We start from the raw sequence: 23,452 nt of genomic DNA, 5'->3' as shown, positions 1-23,452 counted from the left end.
ACTATTTATAGTAATGGTATTCAACAATGGAGTGAAGCGGTCTGTTTCACAGAGTATTGAATAAATGGAGAATCTGACACTTGATTGTAAGGCCACTAAATATGTTAACCGCTAAATGCCATTTAAGACATCACTATATTTCTTCAATATTTAAACGTTGAGAGAACATGGTGTTTTAAATACATTTAGCAGTAAACTTATTGCAAAAAGGCTTGAGAAAAATACGCAAATAAATCCTCCATTTATTCATAACTCCGTGATTCTATAAAATGAAACTCACTGGTACTTCCTTAAACCTGGTCTTTTATATAGTAAGAACACTGTCACACACTTTCACTTCACCAAAACCTTTGCCTCGGTGGCCCCATCCATCGGTTGGGGGGTCGAGGCCCATTCCTCGGCCAGGGTTGCTGCGGGGAGAACCCTTGTGGCCTGAAATTAGTCCTAGGACCCCAATTCCTTGGGAACCGAGGGTTCATGAACCTCGGATGAGGTTGTACCCAGTCGTCGTTCGCAAAGTCTTCGAATGGGGGGGACGGGTTTCTGATTTCCTGATTAGGTGGTTTATCTAAACCTCTGTTTCTCAAGTCCTCTTCGTAAGCGCTGTCATTTGAATTTTCTTCTGTGAGGTCGAAGGTTTTTGGGTAAGTTGGGGGCTGTTGGAAGTTCATGTTGAAGTTTTTGAGGGAGGGTGGCATGGCATCGAAGGGGTTGACCATGGGGGGTAGGACTGGGGCTGAATGCGACTCTTTCTTATCGCTTTTGATCTGTATAAGGTTTGTGTGATTATGATCGTTGTGGACCTTTCCGTTGTCGCCGCCAACTAATACTTTGTTGTTGTTGAAGCTGTGTCTACGTTCCGGCTGATTCTGCTGGTTCGAATACATACGTTCTGAAAACAATTTAAAATTGGACATGGAAACAATCCTCAAAAAAATAAATAATTAAAAATGACTAGTTCAATTTAAATTAAGAGCTCGTGGCTTGACTAATTTTTCAGCGTTTCGGAAGGCACGATAAGCGATCAGTCACGGCTGGCATTTTAACATCTTTGGCAGTTTTTACGCGTAGTCAGAAGCCAGAAAATCTGACAATCAGTCAGCATTGGTACTCAGCTGCATCCGATTAGACTGGAAACTGGACAATATACTTGGGAAAAGGCTAGGCAGTTTCTATAATGTAAATAAAGGAATATCCTTACGTTGATCCTCGTCCTCAGACAGGTCCATGTCGACGCTCTCCACTATATCTGAGGGCGGCACCATCGGCGGTACTCTGTAATCCTGATCACATACACATGTTAATCACACTTATATTTTTAAAGAAATTTATTCTACTGAATGATTCGATTACATTGTATAGTTGTGTTTATTTTAATCAATTCGTCGATTCGACGTTCATGTTACGTCAGTCTTTGTTGAAAACAACTGTTTACTTTGAAAATTGAATATGAATAGTAAATAGTAAAGTTTTTTTAAAGGAAAGTGACATTTATTTTGTGAGTGAAGTTAACCCTGTCTTAATATTTTATGTTAAGGAGAAATAACTTTCAAATAATATCAAATATCTGTATAAATATTAATAGGAAAACGATAGTAATAATGGTCATACCTTATCTGTGTGAGATGAGGCCTATGCCCAGCAATGAGACAGTAAAATGACTGATTTATTATTCTGATTTCTGTTACCGGAATATAAGTTTGCTTCTCCGAAGTTAGCTCTTAGATGCGTAGGAGTGTTTTGTACATACATTTTGCCTTTTTAAATTCATTATTAGCAAACTTCGGACAAGTAATGCTACTCTAAAATAACTGTATAGTAATATAAGTTTAAAAAACAAACATTTCTCTTTTGGAGGTAGTTTACTTCACAATTCAATTTTGTATGACTGTTCATACAGTCAATGCTACAATCAATTTTTCTTAGAACAATCATTTATAAACGGAATCAATAGATTGGTAAAGGACTGAATTATTATTATTTTGTGATCTGCTTAACACTGAAAATGTCCTTTATTTTGTATTGAATAATGTATAGGAAGAATAACTTACTTGATCCATTGATAAGGGCGGGTTCAGCGGCCTAGGAACCGGTTGGTGCGTTAATGATATTAAATTCCTGTGGTCTACATCTGAAATTCATAATTTTGGAAGTCAGCATTATAATTAGTTCTTCCCGGCAAAAACACATAAAAAATGGTGAAGGTTGGGCGTTTCGGGGGTGTTAAAAATTGCGCTTGCTCTGCCCGGGCTCGATTTTTCATGTTATCATTTTACCTTTTTCAGCGTTTACCTACACTCACACCAAAAGTGGATCCAGGTACATGTTTTTATATCATCTTTGCGTAACCCAAACATGGGAACCTTCTTGGTAGACTGTTGAAAAGGGCGCCATGAAATCACTCGCTCTCTGATTATATTCATCATCCTCCGAGCCTTTTCCCAACTATGTTGGGGTCGGCTTCCGGTCTAACCGGATTCAGCTGAGTACCAGTGCTTAAAAGAAGAGGCCGCCTATCTGACCTCCTCAACCCAGTTACCCGGGCAACCAAATACCCCTTGGTTAGACTGATGTCAGACTTACTGGCTTCTGACTACCCGTAACAACTGCCAAGGATGTTCAATGACAGCCGGGACCTACAGTTTAACGTGCCATCGGAAACACAGTCATTGGTGTCTCTGATTATATTATAGAGTAAATTTACCTTGATGCTGTACAGTGGGATGGCGGACGGGCGGCGGCGCTAGCGCGGGCGGCGGCGGCAGCGTCGGCAACATGCGGTGATCTACGTCTTCTAGCTCTGCAATTATATTGTTATTGATTAATGTGTTGTTTAGCCTATTTTTTATTACATTTTTACTTGCAATTGGAAAACGGTTAGTCAAAGAAGGAAAATGATGTCAATATACGTTTTATTTTGACAGTTATTTATGATTAAATGTAAGGAGGTAACTTTAATAAAGGAATAGACGATATATACAAAAAGATATAGTAATTTTAGATTATGTATTTATTTTTATAACACAAGTATTTGATTAGAAAATGTATAAAGCGTATCGCAAGGCAATATAATTAAATAAAACTGGCTTTTTTGAAACCATAATTTGTTTCGTTTATATTGAACTGTTATCCCGAGATTTCTTATTTCATTCTTTTTATTTCAATGTGTTCTTGGAAGACAAGTATCATGAAAAAAGGAAAAACAATAATCAATTTGCGGAGATAGTTTTAAAAAGTTTTGATCTAACTAAATAAATAAAAACTTACGGCCAAGTAGTGGTAACGTAGGTGGAGGTGGAGGAGGAGGTAATATCCCTCTGTGGTCTACGTCTGTTGGAATTTCCTGAAATTAATGACGAAAAATATTTACAATCTTTTCTGTCAAATCGTCAGAATCTCAATCAAATTGTGTATGACAAATTTATTATGCGAGTACAGTACAGTACAGTAAACGATCTAGTAAGTGTACAGTAAACTGCACATCAGTGGTAACTGTCATGCACCTTAACTCAATAGTTATAGTACGATTTTCCTATAAAACTATTACCACTGACCTGAAGTTGACTGTACTAGGCCTCCCAAAAACTCGATTTTTTCACCGAGGTCCATTCGGATAGGTTAGGACGTTCACCATTATAAATATGAAAAATAATACATACTATCCCCTATATATTTTTTTTGTTATTTACTGTGTTTATGTATGCGTTTCCATTATGAAATGAACGCGTTTGTTTGTTGATTATCTGTTTCATAATATGTATTTATATACGTAGTTTACCTGTGGGTAGTGCAGGGGCTCGGGCGGCGGCGGGCGCGGCGCGGGCGGCGGCGACTCCGGCGTGTCCGCGAACACGCCCGCCGCCAGCGGGGGCACGCCGCGCTGCACGCAGAACATTATATTGTTAATGAAAATAAAAACTGAAACTGTAATGCTTAATTTGAGATTGTGTAGATACTACTTCCCATTTTAATATGTATTACTTTCATATTGTAAAGCTTGTATGTATGAAGATAAATTCCTTGACCCCCACAATCAAACCATTACAAATGTTTTGTGGACGAACCTTTCATAGACAAGCTGTATGCTTAAATTGTGACAATAACGCAACAATAACGTTAAATGAATCTTCTTCATCCGAATACTTTAGAAACGCCTCATATTTTTAAGACCATTTTTTTTTAAATGATCATACTAACGATATGTAAGCAATTTAAGCAGGAAATAAACTTACAGGCATATTCCAATTACTACTCCATGGACTCGTAGGTTCTGGGTGATAGGGCTCCGGTTCATCTGAAAAGAGGAACAATATTATTTACTATACCATTTCGAAATAATATAGATAAAACTCGTTAATAACAAAACACACATGCTAGCTTCTTCTATACGTAAGTATGTCTAACATTCCGAATCTATTGTGATATTATGTTCTAATGCGTGAAATGAAAAAAAAAGGTAAATAATACAGGGGACGAACTTATATTCAAAATCTTTCAATAAAATTCGCAGTTTGCTCTCAACACACGGTTTTGGCCCTAATATTTAACCTACCCCATTAAAAAAACCTATTTTTATGAATTTAGTCGATTTTCACAATCACGGCGTCGATCATATTCGATTTTATCGATTCGACCAAAAATTTAAATATTTTTATTATACATGTTTATTATATCCCTATCCCAAATTCACCGACAAGATTAACTTCATTCAACAGTCAATTTTCTTCATTCAACTGTTTGCTATGAATTTATACCTCTTTAGTGAACTGTTGTCATACGCAAAGCACCGTGTATAGTAAGTTCAACTCAGTCGTGCGCGCGGCCCTATGTGTGGGTAACCCTTGTACATATACAGTGACTTTGTGTGCGTGACAAGAGGTACAGTCGGGTAAAAATACAGTTATTTAGGGGTTGTATACGGCTGGTTAAAGTACAGTTATTACGTAATTTAGTTTATTTATTTATAATGATTCTGTATCGCTACTTGAAAAATCAAATGATGAATTTTCGGATTCGCTACTTTCACCAATGTTAATTATAAATTCTGACTCCATGTCAAAATGTCTATAGTATTCTTCTTTTTTCTTTTGTACATGTCGACAAGTATTACCCAACATCCCTTCATCAATTTGACTTAAACGTTCATTTATGAGTTTCATTATTTCCGTCTTATTTTGGTCGACATTATGCGAAGCAATATAATTTTTAAAAATTCCCCACACATTTTGTTTCCATTATTATACTAAATTATAGGTCTTTTACATTCTTAGTCCACACATTTATTTATTGTCCGCGTACCCCGAGCTAGAAAATATGTAAGGAGTATTTAATTCATCTTAGATATTTCACTTCATTTATTTCTTAGATACTGTCAATGTCAATTTGAAAAGCCGTATGAGAAAATAATGATAAACTGTAAAATGTAATACTTAATAAAAAGCTTTGAATGTTGTTTCATTTTTTTGAAACGCTACCTGAGTCCTTAAAACATTTTCTCCGTGAAGAACTAGACATTTTCGTAAACGACTGTACCCATAACAAAAAGCGATGAGAACACGTCATGCTCGGACGACGTCACTGTCACACGAATGAAAGTTGTATATTTACAAGCCGACGCACACATAGGGCCGCGCGCAAATCTGAGTTGAACTATCTATACCGTAGGACATGATAAACTCTTTGGCAGTCGTTACGAGTAGTCAGAAACCAGTCTTAGGCCTCATTTACGGAGACGCAGGGCGTCTCGCGTCGCGTGTGGCGTAGCGTCTCGCGGCGCGTCGGACGTTTTTTCTGTTTACGGTGGGGCGGCGCGTGAAGCGGCACGCATCATCGCACGCGTAAACACAAACTTATAGTAATGTACGACCATGTTCATAGAGAAGCGAGACGGGAAGTGTGGCGGTGCCCTGAATCCTCTAGCGTGTGGCGAAGCACGCGGCGGGCATCGCGGCGGCGCACGCTCGCCTCGATCAAATCTACTAGTTTTATGTTAGCGAGAGATGGGAGCCATGTCATTTGCCGCTGCGTGCGCCGCCGCGATAAACGCCGCGTGGGACGCGTCGGTGCCATCCGCGGGCTCGGGTGCAAAAAACGCCCTAATTCAAACAAACGCGTCTAAAATCGCTTCTCCGTAAACGCACTCATACAACGCCATATATTTGAATTCAGTGCGGGCCGCGCCGCTCAACGCAACGCGCGACGCCCCGCGTCTCCGTAAATGAGGCCTTAGATATTGAGTTCCCCGAGTAACTGGGTTGACGAGGTCAGATAGGCGGTCGCTCTTTGTAAAACACTGGTACTCAGCTGCATCCCGTTAACTGGGAGCCGACCCCAACATAGTTGGAAAAAGGCTGGACGTTTGATGTCCTCCTAGTCGATTATCGGCTACGGGCACTGTTCTCATGTAAGGATATTAGCCAACTGCGCAGGACATAATATAATAGTGCACGCACATTTGCTTGGACTGCGGTGCACTCACTATTCCTTCACTCTCATAGCCCGATGGCACAATCCGACACCACCGGAGAGCTGGCTGAACGTTTATATTATCAGTGACTATGGGACTAAGATCTTTGCATACCCGTAAGGTCCATGGTACCATAGAAGGAGGTTGGTGGCGGCGGGTTGCTTGGTGTATCCGGGGTTAGTAAATCTAGCCCGGGCAACCCGGGCAACGCGTCTTGTGACTTTTGGGACATCGGAGCGCTTGTTACTGCGAACAAATGTATTATTTTGCGAATACTCTTTATAAACCCCAGTTTTTAGAAATTAAGAAGCTACCTAATAACTGCGTATCACGGGCGTAACGAACGTGTGTGAAACTAAACATGTAACATGCGGATTTTGGGTGAATTAAAAAAATAAATTAGACACAAAATAAATAAAAAAATTAGACAACTACACTGTACATGTCTATAGGTGAAAGTTGCAGGCAATTTTTACCCTATTTCAATGCCACATAGTTTAATATCGGTCTAGCTGTGTAGGTATGTGTATAGGGCAAAAGCAGAAATAAAAATTAACATATCAAAAAGGCCGTAAGCAAGCAGTTTCAAAGGAAAAATCAAACAGACACACAAACAAACTAACCTGAGTTATTGTCCGAAGCGTTGGTATTGTTGTCGGACATGAGGTTTTTAATAACATCGTTTATGTTAAAATCTTGCTTATCGTTCGGCCTATTATTTATCACTTCGATTTTGTTGGCTGAAATACAAAATCAAGTGTGAACAACTTTGCCGTTTTGCGGCATAAGTTGTTAGACATGTTTTTAAACAATTTGATAGTAAGAAAGGCATCTTAATAATATTTCTGTAAGGGCTTAGAAATAATCTTTCGTTGCGTATGCTTTTGAACCTCATTTTTGTTAATAATACTTAAAACTAACGACCTTTGTAGCACCCTAATTATTTTTTATGCTTACCAATTTCATTAAATAAACTATAATGATATGTGATTAGAAACTATAATTTGTATATTATTGTCATCATCATTGTTCCACTGTCCAACTAAAGAAACGGTGATTACACAATATAATATGTATCTTTTGATCACTCGCTCTAACAAACAGTATCTTAATTGTCCGCACAATTTTTTACCAATCACTCTATATGGCAAGGCACGTCATATATTTTATTTCCTTATGTATTTTAAAATTTGTATTCTAATTACATAAAATTTTCTTATGTACTAAGTTACATAAATAACCTACTCTCGCTGTGGCAGCATATTGGGCTGACACAGTGTAGTCTCAATATATGACATGTCATCGACACAAAAGAAGATAAATAAATTAAAAACTCACCATTATTAACATTTTCAGTGGACTCGTTGAACAAAGCCATGGGATTGTCGGATGTAAGGAATGAAGTCAACCCCAAGTTGTAGAGCGAACCATCGGCAGCTATCGACGAGTTGAACGTCTGGTCGATGTTGTAGGCAACTGTAATTTAAGAGGATTTAAAATTATTTTTAGATCACAGTTTTAGGAGATTTCCAGCCTAAAAACCCAGAGTCGATTTAAAATTATCGTCGATCATTTAAGCAAAAATAGAGTAGCCTTCCTGCAAGAATCATCTTAGGATCCTCTAAGAATCAACCAAATATACAAAAACAACATACATACCTAAAATCGGATTTTAACTGACTTCTAATGACTGTTACTCCACATTTTCACATTCAATTTTAATTAAGTTTACATTACTTTAAATCAACAGTATGAATGTGGACGGGTATAGTGGAAGAGGAACACCAAAGAAACGATGGATGAATTGTGTGAAAGTAGATATGGTAAGGAAGAATGTTACTTGTGAGATGACAGCAGATAGAAGAGTATGGAAGGGGAAAACATGCTGCGCTGACCCCAAATAAAATTGGGATAAGGGCAGGAGGATGATGATACTTTAAGTTAACAGTAATTCATTGTCTTCAGAAAATTTGTTTATGCTGTCAATGCACACTTTCTCAAGAATTCTTCCTGAAAACGAGTGTTAAAACCACTTACTCTCATCTTCATCCCCTCCATCAGTAGGCACGGGCAGCTCCAGATCCTCATCAGGTCCCGGCGAGGGTACGTCCTCGTCGCGCTGCGGCGGCGACGGCGCGGCGTTGGGCAGCGACGGCGTTAGCTCGTCTAGTTTGCGCTTTAGAGCTCGGACGCGGGCCCCGAAGTTTTTGTACGCCTGGAAGTGAGGGTTACATTTTAACTAATTTCGCTAAAAAGACGGTCCTCAATTCGGATGTTTGGATGTGTTTTTCTTAAGATTAAGACAATGATACTGATCAGCAATCTTTGACACATATAAAATGACTAGATCAATGGGAAGCATCTACATGTGTATGTTTCTGTCTGCTAGAGTGAACATGACATAAAATAGTTCTCAAAGTATTTTTTGGATCCATCCTTGTTATAAGTATTTTACAAGCTTTTATATTTAATTTTAACATAAAATATAGCATCAATTTAGAAGAATTGCCTGGATTATAGCAAAACGGTAAAGAATATTTGTTCTAATCACTACACTATTTACTAATTCTCTATTTTCATTAAACCATACTCACATAGGCGACAACTTTGACTTCACCCCTCTGCGTAGAATAGTACTGTGTGGCAGACGTTAACAACGCTAACAAGGCCTCTCTGGCTACTATCTCCCTTTGTAACGCAGCTGTGTACCGTTCCACGCAAGCAATGCCATCGTTCAGTTCCTTTTCTACATCATCTTTATTGCCCCTTTCTGAAAATGTTTACAATTTTATTCATATTAATTTTTTAAACATGGTAGTTTAAAATGAGATTAAATAACTTTGCAAATAATATAAAAAACAGTCTTTTAAATGTGCTCACTTAAGCTACATAGAAAATGTTCAAAGTCATCAATCTCACTATGTATTAATGACTAACCTAATAGCAAAATAGTATTAAAACCATATTAAAATCACATGGCTTGTACTTTTCTGTATTATCTACATTAAGTGCAACTCTAACAACAAGTTTGGTTAATATGATGATATTATTAATAATGGAACAGAAGAATACAAGTTGCTTATGACCAATTGTCTGATAATCAGGATTGCCAAAACTCTATACTTTCATTTATATTTAAAATGTAAAAATTAAAAAAAAAAACAAAAAGCGAGCAAACCTTCATACAAACCCTTGAGACTGGCTCTCAGTAAATCAGCATCAGATAGTTCTAAATGACTATCATGAATGTCTTTGAGCCTCATATCTGTATCCGCCTCCAGTACGGAACATTGCTTTATCTTGTTAACTAATTGCGTTGGCTGAAAATAATCCATTAAAAAATAAACATGTTGTCCTTTTACAATTGAAAATGGTCTCTTACTAATTAAGACCTTATTCTCGGTATGCGTCAGAACAACTATACAAATCTACCAATATCGGTAACATCCACAAGGGTTGATTGATTATAATGTTAAGCATAGCAATGGCCAACAGACATGTCATGACAAGTTCCTCTGTTTACAGACCCGCTATCATGTGATCCTCTGTCAACCAACATGACACCCAGTCTTACCAAGTGGCTGGATAAACAGTGACTCAATGCAAGACGATGGTACTTAGCTGAGACTAGTTAAATCAGGAAGCTGAGGCCAAGATAGTTCGGGAAAAGATTAGGCAAATTATATTATTTTGGTGAACTTATCTTCCTGCTAATATTAATTTTGTTAGACAAAATTAGTGAGGTGATAATATTGAACTAAATTAATATTTGTTTCATAAAATTTTGCTTACTTGGAACTCTGAATCATCATCAGTTTTCTTAATGGCACCAGCACTAAGCAAGCCGGTTAGATCCGATAGGAACTCATCATCGTATACTGATCTCTGTTCCCAAATCTTGAAGATTCGGAGTATTTTTGGCCTGACTTTTTCATCTCTGAAATGAAAGAATAATTTACTTACGAGATGCTGAATATCTTTTTTGTACTTGTGATATTTTTTGTGTACCTCGTAGACACGAATGTGCAATTCCTTCAATAACATATTCCTATAAGGCTATAATGTCCATATTATCTAGCTACAACAAATTCCTGCCAGTAGGCAAAGCATTGGATGCTTAGTACAGCATCAAAAGTCCATTAATTTGTTTTATTTTTATAATTCCACCTTACACTGTACATAATGGAACACAAAAAAGGAATGACAATGAATTACAAGAGGTTATACAAATATTTTAATTACTCAAAAGATAATTTGGTGTAACTTCATTTCATTGTTTTTTCTTTTTAATATAGCACTGAACCTGTTACTGAACCTCTTTAAACTCTTTAATTTCGCCTTAACTAATATTATTATGTAATAAAATAAAAACTACACTTCAGCTACATTGTCAATATGTTTTGTGTACATTCAACAAAAACTAACCTGACCAATGGAGTAGCCTTTTGCAAATTGAGCCCCCAGCTCTCCACAAACTCATAGTTCTTCCTCTTGCTGTACTGGATCACATCATTCGCCAAGTAGAACAGAACCAATCTCTGTTCCACCTTCACCCTTTTCAAAACATTCAACCAACTTGATACTATCTTTTTATGATGCGGCCGTTGTTTAAGGCACCATGATGACAAGCCCTGGATACTCTCCTGAGTATCTTTCAGCTGCATCAAACGTTTCTCAAACGCTAGTGTGTTAAACTCCTCAGTTTCACCCATTGTTATCAAACTAACAAATTATCACTGACACATTATACTTCTATAGCGTCCCAAAACATGACACTCAATACTGTATATTAAGCACTTTTCGTAAACACAACCATGATCAAATTATTGCCGATTTAAACGCATACAATAAACACACAGAACAATATTAGACCAAATAAACGCAATGAAAAACCGCGTTGTTAGCACTAATTTAGATTCCATGCATGTTGGATTAAAACACGGAATATTGCATTCCTTATACACGGCTCCCATAAATTGTGTATAACAATTTTATACATCAGTTTAATCTTGCAAATTTTAAACAAATACAGAGAAATTAGAATTTATTACGGAACTATTGCCAAAGACAACAACCGCCATTTTCTCGGAAGAATGTTTTTTTAGGAGTATGCAGCATAGCGGATAGGCAAAAGTATATTGCTTGCATACAGCCTAGTGATGACAAAAGTGCAAAAAGCAAAGTGCGCTTTTTTCCTTACATAACGAGTACGTACATGTATTAATACTACATTATAAGATATTTTTCTTATTTTGCTTAAATATTACTTTAAACTAAATACAACAAGTAACATTTACATGTCATCACCAAACAAAAATGACTTCCTTGATGAAACCGATGAAACTGATGTTGTTGACATAAAGTAGGTATATAACAATATCGCGTTTTCTGGATCAACGTGATGCACAATAGAGAAAAAATAAGCCACATTTGAAATAACTTGAGATCAAATGTTGAGCATCATAAATATTTTTATCGATGTTATGTCATCTGTGGTTGTTACTGGTATTTTAAGCACACCCACCTCTAGTTGGCGAACGAGAGAGACAGAGGCGAACGAATTTTGTCTTCAGTGTTTGTGTTCATTGGTTGGAGGCAGAAAAAGAAAACCAACACGTTTTATAATAATATTTATTTTATTATAATTGTTAAGTGTATTTAATACTGAGCGGTCCATCCAAGCTTTTGTGTAAGTACCTTTAACAGTAAATAAATATTTTACCTTATTTCCTTTTATCATGTAGGTAGGTGTGAATACCAATTCGTCATTAAAAGGTGCTGTGAATCATCTATAAATCTACAAAATGATAACAAATCTATTCTGATAAAATGTATTAAGTAAGTAATTCTCTTTTATCGTAGAAATTAAAATAAACAAAAACACTCAACACATTAGTTAGATACCTAGCTAGAAAAAATTGCCGGTGTTATTAGCAGGTAGGTAGGTAGGTATGTACCTCCCTGCAAAGCTTCCCTGTTTCCCATTTCAGTCGCTCGTATGCAGTTGTGCATTCAGTGAGAGAGAATAGTCAAATAATTCGCGTCATCTCGATATTGATCTGCGTTCGGTAATGTGAATATCTAGGTATAGTTGTAGGTACAAATCTTGCATTGATTTTCGGAGTTAAGCAGCTAGTCGAGGCCTAGCCTTGAGGATCACGGTGGGTGTACAGTCGATCCGCGTGCCGTAGGTACCTACCTTAATTCCGAGCCAGTACGGTATGTGATTAAAAAAAGCTTTGCGATTTTATTATTTTAGGTAGACAGGTAAGTACTTGCTTTTAAGATATTTAGCACTGATGATGCGATTATTTACAAGTTAAAAAAGTTTGAGTAAATGGTTGTTTAAAACTGACGTAGGTAATTTTCGCATTTTCTGCTTGTATTTTGGTAATGGTTTTATAACTGTGTTGGTAGGTAGGTAGATATCTTCTTGCATTTACATACCTACTTTATTAATTAACTAGCTTCTGCCAGCTGTTTCACCCGCATCCCGTGGGAACCTCTGCACGAACCCGGATAAAAAGTATCCTATAGCCTTCCTCGATAAATGGGCTATCTAACACCGAAAGAATTGTTCAAATCGGACCAGTAGTTCCTGAGATTAGCGCGTTCAAACAAACAAACAAACTCTTCAGCTTTATAATATTAGTATAGATAATATATTAATTAATAAAAAAATAAGAATGCGATTTAAATTATATTTGGTACACAGACTAATTTTCGTTCGGATGCTAGCCTAGCTGTGAAATATTCATAAGTATATCACCTACTTACTGACGTTACATTCCTTCAACATAATATCCAACATACTTCGACAAACATCTATGCTCACCCATCGTCACATCATCTAGAGCAGTGGTTCTTAACCGGTGGTCCGCGGAGCTTTGCTTCGCGACGTTGCTATACGTTATCTAACTTTATTTTTATCGACTTATCCATGCGCGCGCGGGTTTTCGCAACATTTTACGTACCTAATTTTGGTTTTAAGTCTTAAAAAATAATTAAAATTTCGCGCTCGCTTCGCTCGCGTATTCAGAATCTATATGCCCTTATTTTTGCATTTGTCAACAAACAAAAAGTTAAGTACGTTTGGGCTAAATTTTACGTAATATTTGGTTTAAGTCCGATAAAAATTTCGCGCTCGCTTCGCTCGCGCATTTGGAAACTACATAGGCTATGATTATCTTTCATTGCATTTGCTTACCTACAACTGCCGACATGCGTTTAGCTTTGAGTAGTACTGAACCAAAAGTTCAGAAATTAGTAAAGAGAAACAAAAATCTCATTAAATTAAAATCTGTTACTTTTAGGTTTTTGCTAATAAATTAATTATAAAGAAATGAGTGCTAATTATAAAGTAGGTATGCTTTATCAAAGAACTCTCAATTTAGGTAAACCGATGGGGTGGTCCCCGGCAAGACAAACTTTAGTTAAAATGGTCCCTCATGTCAAAAAGGTTAAGAACTAGTGATCTAGAGAGACACATTGGACATCAACTGGCGAATGAATGTTCTTACTCTAATACTTACTCTGATCACGCAATACGCGAATTTTGTGTGATATGCCTAATTAAATTGATAAGATTTTTCATACATATTTTTTGGATAAGATAAAGTTTTGTTTTAAGGTACATAGGTACTTATTATAATGCACTGTTCTGTTCTAAGGCTTGATAACTTCTAATTTAAAGTATGCCGTGATCAGCTTTCAAGTTCTTTTCTAAAGTATTCACAACAATGTTTCTTTTTTCCAGATTGCCAAGATGATTGTACTGACTGGAAGCAACTTAGGAGAGAGGCAACGGGAATTGAACGAGAAAGTGAAAGAAGCGGCAGATAAGTATGTAGACTTCGATCAAATAAAAGACACAACAGAGGAGTCTGATGTGGACAAGTTATTTAAAATAGACCTTGCATCTAAATACGGGAAAATCGAATACATTATCGAAGTGCTTAAATCTGGCGATAGTCTGTACATATCCAGAGCTCTCAAATGTAGCTGGCTTTACGGCGAAGATTTCGCAAAATTCATCAATGCCGATTATCTCCACAAAAATGTCGTGCCATTCCTGTCTAGCAAAATGAAGAAAAAACTCTTAACAGCAATTTCTATGCACGTCAGAAATGAAACAAGGGCTGAAAACTTTTACAAGTATTGCATGGATAACAAATACACAGGCATTGCTTTAAAATTCCTCAATTTTACCAGTGATAGCTTTAAGTTAGATGTGCTAAAAGATGATACAAAATGTAATCGAATGATATCAGACTGCGGAACTGAATATCTCAAAAACTTCATTGGAGTTTCATTCACTTTAGCAGAAGCGTATGTTGCGACATTTCCTGAAAGTGCAAGAATGCCAGCATTCGCAGGACTTAGCTATTTGTATACGGTTTCCGATGACAAATATTTGGATCTGTTGGAAAAATCTGTGGTGTTAAATCCTTACAACACTACCATTTTGGGTTTACGTATTTCTAAAAGCATAATGAAACACCATAAGGATGATAGAGTTCTAAGTAAACCATCACTTTACGTAAGAATTATTCATAAAACTGGGATAGTTAAATACAGTACAGCAGAAGATGCAAAAAAATACGCAGTTGCTGTGCTGCCTGAAAATGTCGAAAATTTTTGGAATCAAAACTATTGCAGCAAATATAAGTTTATTCTTGATAAAATTCAAGATGGGAAATTTGAATTCGTCAAACAGATATTTACAGCTAAGTATCCTGGTGAAGCATTTGAAACTCATTTGAATTTCTATCAGAAGCAGTTCTACAAAATTATGACTACAGAAGAAAAAGAAACTTGGGCTCTTCAACAAATAGCCAGTGGATCAGAGATTCTCGGAATAGGCAAAGATTATAATTGGTACAAGTTCATTAGCTTTGAAAAAGCTTTCGAAGAAATTAAAAAGCTCGTGTTGGTGACTCCGGATTATATTAAACGGGCTGATATGATGCTTATTTTGGTAGATTCTGCAAAAACCCAACGCGATTTAGCAAAACTGCTCAAACATTACTACGAGAGGCATGCTAATGAACAAAAATACATCAAAGAGAACTTCCTCGACAGAGTGATGCAGAATTTTAATGTTTTCGAATTCAATGATGACTGCTGGTCGGCCTGGAACAAATTGTTTTATAACCTCGATGTCTACAGTCTGACAGTCTATAGCAGCAAGAGTGAATACAAAATCATCGCTCTCATATACCATATCATTAATCACATAGATATACCTGAGGCCATTACAACTCACATTAATTCTGAAATGCAATTTTATGCCTTAAAATTGAATACAGATAAGCTAAAAAAAGAGGAGGTCGAAATGGTATTCCAGTATTTATTCGAATTTTATATGATTGAAATCAGGAAATTCGAAAATGTACCTTACAGTGATGATGTAAAGTATCGCTTAAGGAGATATATTCATTTCATCCTTGACCTTTTGGATCAATATGACAGGACTAAACTGGATTGCCCCGAGCTTGTTAACCAGTTTATGAAGAAGGATTGGGATGAATTTAGTTGCCACAGGTTGCTACGTGAGCCTAAAAAATGCCAGGTAACGAGGGTGGATTTGTTACGTCTCTTGAAGAAAGACGCAAGCCTACTTGTTAAACACCTTCCAGAAGTTCAAGACAATATTGATAACTCCTTCAAGTATGATATCAGCACAGTACTGAAGAAACTAAAAATATATTTTTCAAACGACATTGCAAAGGATTACCTCAAGTTTTTTAATGATATTTTAGCCGCAGAAGACAGGCTGTGGTTAAAAGAAGCTCATGCTGCAGTACACGGCATTTTTCAACTAGGGGATGAGAATTTGAAAGTTGATTTTATGAAGAAGTATGCCCCAACAGAAGCTGTTATTAACCACAGCGAAATCGACGAGAAATTGTTACGGATTCAGCAAGCCATATGCTCGCATGCTTGCTATTCGCGCCCTCCGGTGCCCCTGCAAAGTGTGCTAATGTACATCAAAGGAGACTACGTACACTTCTGTTTACCAATGTTCCATTCCTACTTGGCTAACCTGCCACTTCCACTTTGTATTGAATTCGTTGAAGCGATATTGAATACTCCAGTGTCAATACAAAAACATGGCATACGACTCGCTTTCGAGTGCTTTAGCGAAGAAAACTTAAATACATTAGTATTAAGAGCTTGGAAAAAGACGAAAAACGTATCCCTTAGGTTGATTATTTTCAAAGCGCTTCATGCCAAAATATTGAAAGAATCAAATACTCAGGGTATTTTGTTTGACACATTAAAAACAATTGCGCTGACTCTTGGACAAGATGATGACGATGAGATATTTAGGCTTCTCATTTCCCGTCAATGGCCTGAGCCGATGAAGCTCGAATGCATCGATATTGCTTGGAAAGTGGTGAGCCAATTTCCGCCAAAACAAGCAAACCTCGCCCGCATGCGTCTTGTAATAAATTGCATGTCCAATAACATCAATATAATTCGTTCAGACTCCATTTCTGGTATTATAGACACATTTATGTCAACAGTATTTAAACAGGAAGAGGAAGAAGAAGGAAACGGCAAAAAACAAAGTGCAGAAGCTACCGCCTTAATAGACGCCAAGTGGGAACTTACAGCAACATACATAATAAATATTAAGGACATAAATGATCTTAGTAAAAAAATTGAAGTTGCGAAGCACATATTGAACAAGTGTTTAAGATCACAGGAGTCCGGGGCCCGCCAAAATAGGCAAGACTTGCTTAAAACTTGTATGACATTTGTCAATAATATGGAGTACAGATGTTATGATCAGGAAATTTCCCGTTATGAAAATGTGAATACCATGATGCAATTTGTACTAAAAACACTGTATGACAGTTTACCACTTGAAGAGATTTATATTGAAATATGGGAGTTACGACTGGGAATGCTAGTTAGAAATGTTTTGACGGCCCATAAGAAGCTCGTAGGTCAGGAACAAATAAACAAGGATGCCATTAAAGTAATTGTCATGTCATTTGCTAAAGAACTTAGCAACTTGATCAAAGAGTTGATTGACACTGGACTATACTTCAATTCATTCTTATCAGACATTCAAAGTAAAATCCTTAATAAAATGAAAACGGTAAAGGTCAAGTTCGAAATTAAGATCAAGTTTTGTGATATGATTAGTACATTGTGTTTGGGCCTAATGACGTTTGGAATACCTGAGATGTACTTGCTTGTACTAAATCTTTTGCCGGACAGTTGTAATCCCGAACTGGACGAAGACTATAGGTCGGTGGTCACCAAGTTATATAACGTAGAAAACAAAGAAATCCGCTGCAATCTATACCGAAAACTTAACAAATCTGATTATAAAGTTCTTGATATAATTGGACAATAAGTGTTAGAGTTTTAGAACTGTTGTTGTTAGCAAGCTGTTTAAATGTGCATTTATATGTATTATTACACTGTATTATTGAAAGCGAGTGTTTTATTTGTCATGCTTTACCAGATCTTGCAAAGGTGCAAAAAGGTTTCTGAATAAAACATCTGAATTAAATTTTTATTCTGCGAATTTAATCTGTAATCTACACAAAAATGCAACGTTTATCAATATCCCGTATAAAAAATAAGTACAACAACAAATTTAATATCTACGACACGTTACTATTTAGAATGAAGCTTCTTTACTAGTTAATCAACACCATGTAACATATTGAAAGATTAATATCTGCATGAAATAACATATGTGGTTTTTTGGCTTCACCATTTAATATAGAAAGAAAGAAAGAAAATAAGTTTTATTGCGCAAAATATAAGACGCATCTATCTATCTATATCGCAATATATAGGAACATGTATTTTTTTCATAAAACGGTCTGTTGATCTGTATCTCAGTTAAGTATAGTAGTAGTACAAAGTGCTGATGACCGAGAGACATTCGATTACTCAACAGTATTCCTTGCAGATAGTAATCTAGCAAATACAACAAATACTTTTTGTACCGCAAGATTTATAAAAATGGAAGTGATAAAGAAGAAAACATTGAGAAGTTTAAAATAGATTTGGAAATTGATTTTGAATATGATGTACCTAGTCGTAGAATGTGGCACTGTGAAAATGTAATCGAAGGATGAAATGTAAAAGTGTTACCGAACCAAATAAGCAGTGCCGTCAAACTATAAGAAAAAACGTTGATAAGGGAATATATTAGAAATAGGCGATTATGAAAATGATTTGAATAGAGTTGAAGAAGTCGTCAATATTTTGGTTATTTGAAATTCAGAAAGTTGATTTATTTATATTTGAGAATTTCGATAGATTACTAAAATCTGTTGACGATTTCTCAATATACCTTCAGCTGTATTCAATATAATATTATACAAGATGTTTTAAATACAAAAGGGTACATACGAAACAAAAATCTTCAAAGAATAAAGATGGATAGCGATTTAAAAGCTTCTCTGAACAATGGACGTCAAGTTTCAATATTCCATAACATATGTTATATAGCAACATAATTTTATCAGTATTTAGCTGTTTACTGACGGGAATTCACCATCCGCTATAATATTAAGTGTATGTACTACGGTACATACACTTAATACTTTCACAGTACTGATTCATCATAATTGGACTGGCTCCAAAAAAAAAGATTACTTTGAAACATACAGTTTGAAGATATTTGAAATTTAGTAGTGTCCGAAGTCAATGTTTATTTGTCAGATGTAAAACCAACATCAAACACCAATCTTTTTATCACATTTTCGCTCGTCTCATATTGCGACCTGTCTGAAATATAGTTTTAATAGCAGATGATGAATCCACGCACATCATTAATAAATAACAATTACAACGCTAAATATTCATACGCTAAGCTAACAATATACAAAACTCTTTGCCTATAAAAAGCTCAACTAAATCTATTTACTCTATCATAAAATACGATAAAAATAATTACTCTCTTCGAAATACATAGTTTTGATACATTGCGCTTAAATATTATGCTAAAAATATCTGATCACAGAGCAGTGAGAAATGGAGTGAAAAGGGGAGTAATCAGATCGAAATAACTTTCAATAATTGTTCTCAACAGGGAACAATAATAATAATAAAAAAAAAAAACTATATTTTAATATCATTTCATTTGATAAGGAAATTGAATACAATTTTATGATCGAAGTAACCACTCCATTTCTTAATAATCTGTACGCTTGATACACTTTACAACAATAGCGTAAAAATTAAGGACTAGACGAGACGACAACCTAAGATAATACTTCGTAAATACAATTACAATGGATACAATGTAGCTAAAATAAAATTTGTTACAATGTTAATTGACAGTGCTATGAGCGATTTGTAACAGAAACGGACAGAGAAGAGATTGGAGCTGCCTTCGTCTAAAATTATTCGATATATCGATAGGCATCTAGGAACTAAGTTATTTAACAATTTTATTTGTTTATGTGGGTACGAATTAAAAGAAACACTTTCGATTTTAGGCTTATTCAATTATTTCAATGTGCAATGAACTTCAAGTTTTTCAATACCAAAAGTTTCTCTGTACCCTAAAAACTTTTGTAGAACTCAACTATACTGTGCTACAGAAGTTTTTAGTACTATTTTAATAATCCCGGATGCAGTAACTTGAATCTTACTATATTTAATCCAAGGAAACTCAAATCAAATACACCTTAAAACCTATTTTTCTGATGTCACTGTCTATGAAATAATTTAAGTCACCCCAACAATTTATCATGTACCTAACTTTTAATAAACCCAAGTTTGAATATGATTAACCGTACAGCAACATGTCACAAGTTAGCAAAACAAAATGGAAGACCTTCTTATTTTAAAACGTTACAAAAAACCGGACTAACTCTCATAGTTTCAAGTTCCAGATTTCAGTTTTATTTATAGTTATTACTTATGATCGCGACTATCCGTCAGTTGCATAAAGATCCATTAAAATTAAAGCTTCTCTAAATCTATTGCTAACACTTTTTTTCTTGTTGACAAAGAAAGAGTCAGCAATAGATTTAAAAAAGCTTTAACTTTAATGGACCATTCTGCAACTGACGGTATGACATGTCAACATACGCGAACTATCCTACATACAATAAGGAGTGAAGTAGTTCTAGCCGTGTTAAGAAGATTACTACAGTGCAAATTGATTACTAGCTAGTTCTATTTACAGACCGACCGGGATTTGGAATGAAAAATAATTAAGCTATAGATAGAATTCGATTGGTAGCGGAGAAGCGACAACCAATGTGCATCGGGTCCGATTTTCGGTATTTTTATAAATCTTGTCATTTAATCCTAATTGTGCCAATTATTTTCGAGAATGACTGAAAAAAAATGAGAATAGGTATGTTATTTGCAAAAACTCTTTAAAATAAATATGTCTATATGGCATTTAGAGTGAGTTGCAACATTGAACTATAAAGATGACTAATCCATAACCAGCTGTGAAATTGCCGCTCATGAGCAAAATCAATGATTTGACGGCTGGTTATAGTTTGCTTAACCTTACAGAGATTATTCTTCTTTTTATTAAAAAATCTCCCATCCCGGTCAGTTTAAATAAAGCAAAAAAGTCAAAGAAATAACCATCAAAATTACAAAGAGCAACTCGAAATTATTGTCAGACGATTGCTTTGATGAGAAAAGCTTAGGAAACTATATGTGTTGCGGTACACAGAACCTTAGAATGAAAACATCAATGGCTGAATGTACTGGCTACTTTTGCTTAAAAAAACTGTGTTATTTAGTGCCATACTTTTTTTTAATATTAGGCCTCTTTAACATGGACCTCATTTCATGTTCAAACGCTACCTCCTTATATAGGTCATTGAAATAATATTAGTTTCGATACCTAAATGTAAATTTATATGCGTTTCTCTTATATATTTCAGGCTGTGTTCAATTCCAATCACTAGAAAAACAAAAGCTACAATGAACATTCAGTTACCAACCTGCAGGTTTGTCATTCACTATACAAATATTTTTATACCTGATTTGACATGTTACCATAGAGTAAAATTACCGCCATCGGCCATGCTGATTTTTCGTTACTAGTTTTCGAACAAAAGTAGCCAATTCGACCCAGCACTATAACATCGAAAAATGTCTTCGAAACACGTAAAAATACATCAAAAAGCCTTACTCCCACACGAGATGTGTCTGATATCTCTTCTTCTAACTGTACTTATCACAAAAATTGTTACCACTGTACTTCAATATAAATACGGCGTTAATTCCAGTACTATTTGGGTAAAATGGGGTTGATTTCAAGGGCTTAAAGTTCATTTTCGTTAGATATTATTCATGACTTCAAATTAGAATTGTAATTTGTTTATGGTCTCAAGTTTGATATATTTTTCATCCTAAACACCTGATAATTTAATTAAAAAAAAATATGCATATCGAGCATTTTTCAATACAATTTATTCTGTACTATAAAATGTTTAAGCCTACCTCTGATCTCGTAACAGTACTGAAAATAACACCCAAACTCCCAAGCAAAAACACGCTTACAAAATTTGTACTTCGAACAAATCGAGAACTTTCCATAACGCAACGTTAACATACTGTTAACTACTAGTAAACGAATGGTTAATAACTAAAGGAGTCCTACGTTAATATACATTGTATGTCTATGCTATGCTATAGTCTATGACAGGCGCTAACTAGTAGCTAGCTAGGTTGTACTCCGTTTCATGAGAGGTTTTTCATTTTGTTGAATAAATGCGATTTCGTTAAAAGGTAGATTTTTCTTTTGCTAATTTAAATGCTTGGTAAATTGAAGATTTTTTGTAAAATCCTGATTCAAACCTTTTATTTTTTACAAATCATAATAATGAGTTGGTATTACGTCTACACAAATATCAATACCTCTTTTGTATATCTTCATTCGGTTTAATATTTCCTCAATGTCTTGCAAAACACATTGGGCTGACCCCAACATAGTTGGAAAAAGTCTCGGGAGATCATGTCTCGCAAAACAATGATGACCCAAAAATTCAATACTTACTACCATAATGTCGCATTTCTAACGAATATTTGAACACATACTTGTCAAAAAAATAAGAAAGTACTATACATTAAGAAGAAAGAGAACTATGTTAAAATTAGTAAAAAATCTCGTAATCTATAAAAGTACGAAAATTTTGAAGAAATAAAGAAACTTCTCGTAACCAAAAGTCTGGCTATTACCTCTGACAAAGGATCAGCATGGCGATCCAACGAGGTAATGCTGCCAGCCTCTTGGGCACGCTCCCAGTCGACAGCGATGGGGACAAATGCTTTTTAGTTTTAACAAGGATATTTTTTTTTAATATGTAAATACATTTGTTTAATGAATAAATAAAACCAGTGAAATAAGACATAGAAATAAAGAAATTATTTGAAAAAAATCGCGTTTATTCAACAATATGAAAGACAGAAGGACTAGGGGAGCATGTACGTACAAAAGGTGGTTGCCTACGTGGAGCGAGGCTTCACGTCCTCCACTTGTATCAGCTGTTCTATAGGGATGAGGGACAGCTCGCCGCCTAACATCGGCGCTGGCAGACCCTGGAAATTATTGCAGCATTAAATTAGCAAATATTCGTATTTCAAATGCCTAGGAATGAAAATAAAAAATACGCGAAGTAGCTATGCAAATATAATATGGCACAGAAGTATTTATTCACACTCGATATTCAAAACGCACATTATAGTATATGTACTTCTTTTTGAGTAGGCACTTAACTAAAGGTAAACAATTTGAAATGACCTTTTTATGTGAAAAATCTGTCTAGGATTATATGGAAGGAAAATAAATGTAAATACAATAATAAATAATACGTCCAAGGCCGAGTTCGGTCACGGTGGCTGTTCTCATATAAGGAGATCAACCAGCTGCGCAGGACAGGTTTGCTTGGACTGCGGTGCACTCACTATTCCTTAACTCTCATAGCGCGATGGGACGGCACTCCGACACCACCGGAGAGAGATTAGAATACAATA

General features: G+C 35.7%; 3 protein-coding genes across 9 annotated transcripts in view; 1 reads left to right on the top strand and 2 right to left on the bottom strand.

Moving 5' to 3' along the window:
- Positions 1–283: 283 nt before the first annotated feature.
- On the bottom strand, positions 284–11,563 carry LOC124642344 (regulation of nuclear pre-mRNA domain-containing protein 2). Of its 7 annotated transcripts, none has more exons than XM_047180733.1 (15): positions 10,892–11,563; positions 10,259–10,403; positions 9,645–9,798; positions 9,061–9,236; positions 8,504–8,681; positions 7,805–7,942; positions 7,090–7,206; positions 6,581–6,712; positions 4,233–4,294; positions 3,779–3,880; positions 3,268–3,343; positions 2,705–2,800; positions 2,052–2,131; positions 1,202–1,283; positions 284–892 (listed from the first exon to the last, which is right to left on the bottom strand). In XM_047180733.1, exons 1-15 carry the CDS (start codon positions 11,176–11,178, stop codon positions 339–341), a joined length of 2,379 nt encoding a protein of 792 aa, XP_047036689.1. In that variant the 5' UTR covers positions 11,179–11,563; the 3' UTR covers positions 284–338. The 7 variants fall into 7 exon arrangements, with proteins under 7 accessions (XP_047036689.1, XP_047036691.1, XP_047036690.1 ...); XM_047180735.1 differs by having other exon boundaries at positions 9,657–9,798; XM_047180734.1 differs by having other exon boundaries at positions 9,645–9,786.
- Positions 11,564–11,985: 422 nt separating this feature from the next.
- On the top strand, positions 11,986–17,918 carry LOC124642492. The gene is made up of 2 exons (XM_047180954.1): positions 11,986–12,155; positions 14,223–17,918. The coding sequence occupies exon 2, from the start codon at positions 14,232–14,234 to the stop codon at positions 17,835–17,837; it is 3,606 nt and encodes a 1,201-aa protein (XP_047036910.1). The 5' UTR covers positions 11,986–12,155; positions 14,223–14,231; the 3' UTR covers positions 17,838–17,918.
- Positions 17,919–17,991: 73 nt separating this feature from the next.
- Positions 17,992–23,452, bottom strand: part of LOC124642493 (anoctamin-8-like) — a 40,235-nt gene continuing 34,774 nt past the window's right edge. The window contains exon 24 of the mRNA XM_047180956.1: positions 17,992–23,017. Coding sequence (XP_047036912.1) covers positions 22,925–23,017 — 93 coding nt within the window. The 3' untranslated portion in view covers positions 17,992–22,924. The remainder of the gene's footprint in view (positions 23,018–23,452) is intronic.

This window comes from Helicoverpa zea, chromosome 24, assembly GCF_022581195.2.
Source record: "Helicoverpa zea isolate HzStark_Cry1AcR chromosome 24, ilHelZeax1.1, whole genome shotgun sequence".
In the NCBI taxonomy this organism is placed as follows: Eukaryota; Metazoa; Arthropoda; class Insecta; order Lepidoptera; family Noctuidae; genus Helicoverpa; species Helicoverpa zea.
This window is presented reverse-complemented; position numbering and strand designations above follow the sequence as displayed.

Bases quoted from the DNA above. Each gene is read 5' to 3' on its own strand.
- LOC124642344 (XM_047180733.1), bottom strand. From the start codon at position 11,178: ATGGGTGAAACTGAGGAGTTTAACACACTAGCGTTTGAGAAACGTTTG. The intron at 6,713-7,089 runs GTTAGTTTGTTT...ATTTGTTCGCAG, and splicing joins CGCTTCGGACAATAACTCAG to TAACAAGCGCTCCGATGTCC. The intron at 893-1,201 runs GTAAGGATATTC...AATTGTTTTCAG, and splicing joins GTCTGAGGACGAGGATCAAC to AACGTATGTATTCGAACCAG.
- LOC124642492 (XM_047180954.1), top strand. From the start codon at position 14,232: ATGATTGTACTGACTGGAAGCAACTTAGGAGAGAGGCAACGGGAATTG.